Here is a 4,698-nt window from a genome sequence, read left to right on the forward strand (position 1 = left end):
TTGAGATCTCGGAAGTCGATGCAGACCCTCCATTTATTGCCCGGCTTAGAGACCAGCACCACATTCGCGAGCCAACTCGGAAACTGAACCTCGCGTATGTGGCCGGCTTCCAACAACTTTTCAATCTCCGTCCGGATGATCAGATTCTGCTCAGCGCTGAAGTCTCTCTTCCTCTGCTTCACCGGTCGAGCGTCCGATCGGACGTGGAGCTCATGCTACGCGACGCTCGGGGAAATGCCGGGTAGCTCATGTGTTGACCATGCGAAGACATCATGGTTCTGCTGAAGACAACTGATCAACTTGGCCTTCTGCCCGACTTCTAGGTTAGATGCTATGAAGGTTGTTGCCTCCGCTGGGCATGGATGTATTTGCGCCTTTTCTTTCTCTTCATAAATCAAAGTAGGAGGTTTCTCGGTTATGGTGCTTACCTCTATCCGGGGTGCTTTCCGAGCGGACTTTGCCTTGGTCTTGACCATCTTGACATAACATCTTCGAGTGGCCAGCTGATCGCCCTTTACTTCGCCGACTCAATCTTCTACCGGGAACTTAATTTTTTGGCAGAAAGTTGAGACAATCGCTCGGAATTCATTGGAAGCCGATCGGCCCAAAATGACATTGTAGGCTGAGGGGACATCTACAACGATGAAGTTGGTGGCCCTTGTCCTTCGGAGTGGTTCCTCCCCGAGCGAGATGGCCATCTTAATCTGGCCGATCGGCAAGACTTCATTGCCGGTAAACCCGTATAAAGGGGTCATAATTGGCAACAGTTCACCTCGGTCAATTTGGAGCTGGTCAAACGCCTTCTTGAAAATGATGTTGACCGAACTGCCTATGTCAACGAATACACAGTGAATAGTGTAATTGGAGATTATCGCTCGAATAATGAGTGCGTCGTCGTGCGGCACTTCAACTCCTTCGAGATCACGTGATCGGGGGCCGAAGCTGATCTTGGGTCCGCTGGCCTGCTCATGGCTGCAACCTACTGCATGGATTTCCAACCGTCGATCGTGTGACTTCCTGGCTCGATTGGAATTCCCGCTAGTCGGCCCCGCCATCTATGATGTTGATCTCCCCTTGAGCGGCATTACTCTTGTTCTCTTCCTCCCGAGCGGACGACCTGTTTTGCTCACGTCCGGCTCTCGCCATCTCTGTGCTCCGGTGAGGCCTCCTTGGGGATCGCCTTGTCTCCTCTCGACGATCGACATGATGATACTCGTGTCGCCGGTCAGGAGAGGGGGACCAACGACGATAATTCCTAGGCGCTGGTTGGGCGACCGGGTTGAATCCTCGGCAGTTGCGGGTGTTGTGCATTGCAGACTGGTGGAACGAGCAGAATAAAGGGGTCCATACCTTCCCCTTGGGTGTCAGCCATTCTGCGGTAACATGCTGGACGACATGTGGTCTTGCTTCCTAGTGTGGCCGCACTCCCTCGGTCCGTGGTCCTCTCGGTGGCTGATGGCTGGAAGGTGGCTGTCGCTCGGTTGGCGCTGATGGTTCGGACGATGTCTCCTTCCTTCTAGCCGCCTGAGCTTCCTCTACATTGATATAGTCGTTGGCTTTCTTCATCATATGGTCGTAGTCGCGAGGTGGCTTCTTGACGAGTGATCAGAAGAAGTTCCCATCGACGAACCCTTGGGTGAAGGCATGTATCATGGTTTCAGACAAGACTGAGGGGATGCCCATGACTGCTTAGTTGAAGCGTTGAATGTATGTCCGCAGAGCCTCTCTCGGCCCTTGCTTCATAGAGAATAGACTGATGCTAGTTTTCTGATAGCGCCTGCTGCTTGCGAAGTGGTGGAGGAACGTCGTTCGGTAATCTCCGAAACCAACATTGTGCCGAACCAGATAATGTAGTGAGGAAGACTCGACACTTGACTCCATCTGTGTATTGATGAAGAGTTGTGGCGTTGTCGAACTTACCAGATGATCGTCCGGGTCGGTTGTTCCATTATACTCTCCGATTGATAAGGGAGCATAGTGCCTTGGCAAAGGATCTTGCAGAATCGCCTCGGAAAATTGACGGTTGATCCGCTCGGGGGATGAGTCAGCTTGGGGCGCTTTGCCTTTTCTAGCGTCCTGACCGGGAGCTTCATCTAATGAAGATCGGTCTCGATTGGCTTATGCAATCTCGGGCGGTGTCTGGAATGGAATGGTATTGGGACGGGCGACGCTTTTGCTTGAGTGCCGGTCGGTCTCTTGTTTTGACCCCAAATAGAGAGCTGCTCTGGTCGGTCCTCTTGCGCTGCTCGGCCTCCAGACGTCGATGTTGCTTGTTGCGCTAGCTGATTGGCTAACGCATTCTGTTGCTGTTCTACCATCTTGGTTGCTCTCGCCTGGATGAGCGCATCAAGTTCTTCCTGAGAGAGCGTCACAGTGTGCTGACGTCCAGCTTCTTCCATCTCCTTAGCTCGGATTCAGGTGCGTTCCCATAGATGGCGCCAAATTTGATCCTGTCTGAGAGCTGAGTCGATGGATGCTGGGGATATGGTGCTCTTGTTGATTGGTCGAAGACTTCGAAGGTGTAGATCTCCCGCTGGCGTAGACTTGCAAGCACAATGCTGAGTCGGGGGCGATGGTCCTCCGACGCTCAAGTAAGATTTTCGGCGGAAAGAAGTAGAGCAAAGAGGAAGCGAAAACTGTAGCTATAGTAAAGAAGTGAGCATACCTCCATTGAAGTTTGGGAGTCCTTATATAGGGCTCCCCAGATGCGCATGTACGCTCCTCGAGACATGCACGCTCCTCAAAACATACTTGGAATGGACGTGTCAAAAAAGTGTGTCTGATGTCATACTTTAATAGTACGAGCATATCCCTGACGTGACAGTGGAAGCTTCCACTGTACGATTCTTTGTCTGACCATGCCGCTTGTCGGCGACACTATTCCCTAAGAAGATATCGCAGCTGCTTCTTTTGTCCTTTACCGTGGCAAGCGGAGGAACCGCTCGGCTAGTGCCTTTTGGGCGATCCCATGGCCGGGCGGAGCGGGATGTCCGCTCGCCCAATCATCCTATTGTCCCGGCTCCATCTTGCCGAGTGAAGAAACCATATCTGCCGGGCCGAGCGGAGGGCCACTCGGCCCTCGTTCCTCCCTGCTATAGCCATGCTTGAGTCTTCTGAGCGGCGGAAGCTCGACATCAGGCCGAGCTGTAATGTAGAATCAGACACACACGCCCGCTCAGCTGGATACTCACAGCGTTGACCGTTGACTTTGACCTCTCACGTGGCTCAGGACTTTCTGTAGGACGGGATCCCCTCGTACCGCCGGATCAATATTTATACTAAAATCATGAAAATAAATAAATAAATAAAGTATATATTATGAGTTCGAAAAAATTATCGTTCCCACCAGCATTCCGTACCGTTTGATCTCCGACGGTACGATGTCGCCCCGCGGAATCTGGCTACACAGCCAAGCGGGCGGCGCGCCTTTAACCTCGCCCTCTTTAATTTCAAAGCAACTCTATTCCCTGCCTGCCGATTCCTCCATGCCATGATCGTTGGCTCTGTTTCGGACAAAATTAATTAATCCTAATTCGCCGTACAGCTGTAAATAAGGAAATGGCAAAAGAAGGAGAGGCCGAGGCCGAGGTGGTGGTGCTCCGATGGCAGCAGCTCCACAAGACCGCCCAGGAGCGATGCCGATCCGTGGAAGAACTCGAAGAGGTGCAGTGGAAAGTGTTAGAGGATCGGGAATGCCAAGTCCAATCCAAAGCCAGCATCGAGCTGGAGCTTGGATCCGAGCTCGACAAGGCCAAGGAATCGGAGCGCCGTATGCTCGAATCCTTGACCTTTCAAACGAAGCAGCTGGAGCAGACCAAGATCTTGCTCGAGGAAACCAAGCTCGAATTGAGATCGCTCCAGGCGACGACGTCCCTCGGCCACCAGGGCGACGAGGTTGCCGCGCTGCGGAACGAACTCCGCCTAGCGCTCGCGGCAGAGGAGAAGAGCAAGCGCGCCATGGACGGGCTCGCGCTCGCCCTCAAGGAGGTCGCCACCGAGTCCAGCCGCTTTAAGGTGGAGCTCGAGGCCGCGCGCGGCGAGATCGAGCGGCTCCGCGCGGGGCTACGCGGCGCGAAGGCGGCGGCGGCGGAGTCATTGGTGACGTGGCAGGCGAAGGAGGCTGGGTTCTTGGAGTGCGTCCGGACGTGCGAGGACGATCTGGCCGATGCGCGGATGGACCGCGCGCGGACGGCGCAGAAGCACCGGGTGGCGCGGGAGGAATCGGCAAAGCTCCGGGACATCGTGAAGCAGGCCATCAATGAGGCTTCGGTGGTGAAGGAGGCGCTGGAGATCGCCCGGCGGGAGAATGCGCAGCTTCAGGACGCTCTCCGGGTGACTAAGCAGGAGTTGGAGTGCGCCAAGGAAGGCGAGTTGGCTGCGCTGGGGAGCGTCAGGGAGCTACAGAGCCTGCTGGTTTCACCGGACGTGATCGATCTTGAGCCGTCGAAGGCGAAGCGGACGGCGAAGTACCGGTCGGAAAACTGGCGGCGGCGGTCGGCGGGCGGAGACATGTACGGGTTTGAGGGGTCCATATTTGACTCGGCGGAGCACTCGCCAAAACAGAGGATCCCATCGGAGGAGGAGCAGGATGAGGTGAAGGCGGTGGCGGTAGGCGGGTGGGACTCATTTGCGCAGCGGAAAAAGAAGAGGCAGATCCTCAGGCGGTTCGGCGATTTGCTACGGAGAAGCCACAATTAA

At 54.9% G+C, this 4,698-nt stretch overlaps 1 protein-coding gene across 1 annotated transcript; it reads left to right on the top strand.

The window, feature by feature from the left end:
* The first annotated feature begins 3,558 nt into the window (after positions 1 to 3,558).
* Positions 3,559 to 4,698, top strand: LOC122013589 (coiled-coil alpha-helical rod protein 1-like). Its single transcript, XM_042569846.1, has one exon. The coding sequence runs from the start codon at positions 3,559 to 3,561 to the stop codon at positions 4,696 to 4,698; it is 1,140 nt and encodes a 379-aa protein (XP_042425780.1).

The sequence above is a fragment of the Zingiber officinale genome, chromosome 8B (assembly GCF_018446385.1).
Source record: "Zingiber officinale cultivar Zhangliang chromosome 8B, Zo_v1.1, whole genome shotgun sequence".
Lineage (NCBI taxonomy): Eukaryota > Viridiplantae > Streptophyta > Magnoliopsida > Zingiberales > Zingiberaceae > Zingiber > Zingiber officinale.

Coding starts and splice junctions, on each gene's coding strand:
- LOC122013589 (XM_042569846.1), top strand. CDS start 3,559: ATGGCAAAAGAAGGAGAGGCCGAGGCCGAGGTGGTGGTGCTCCGATGG.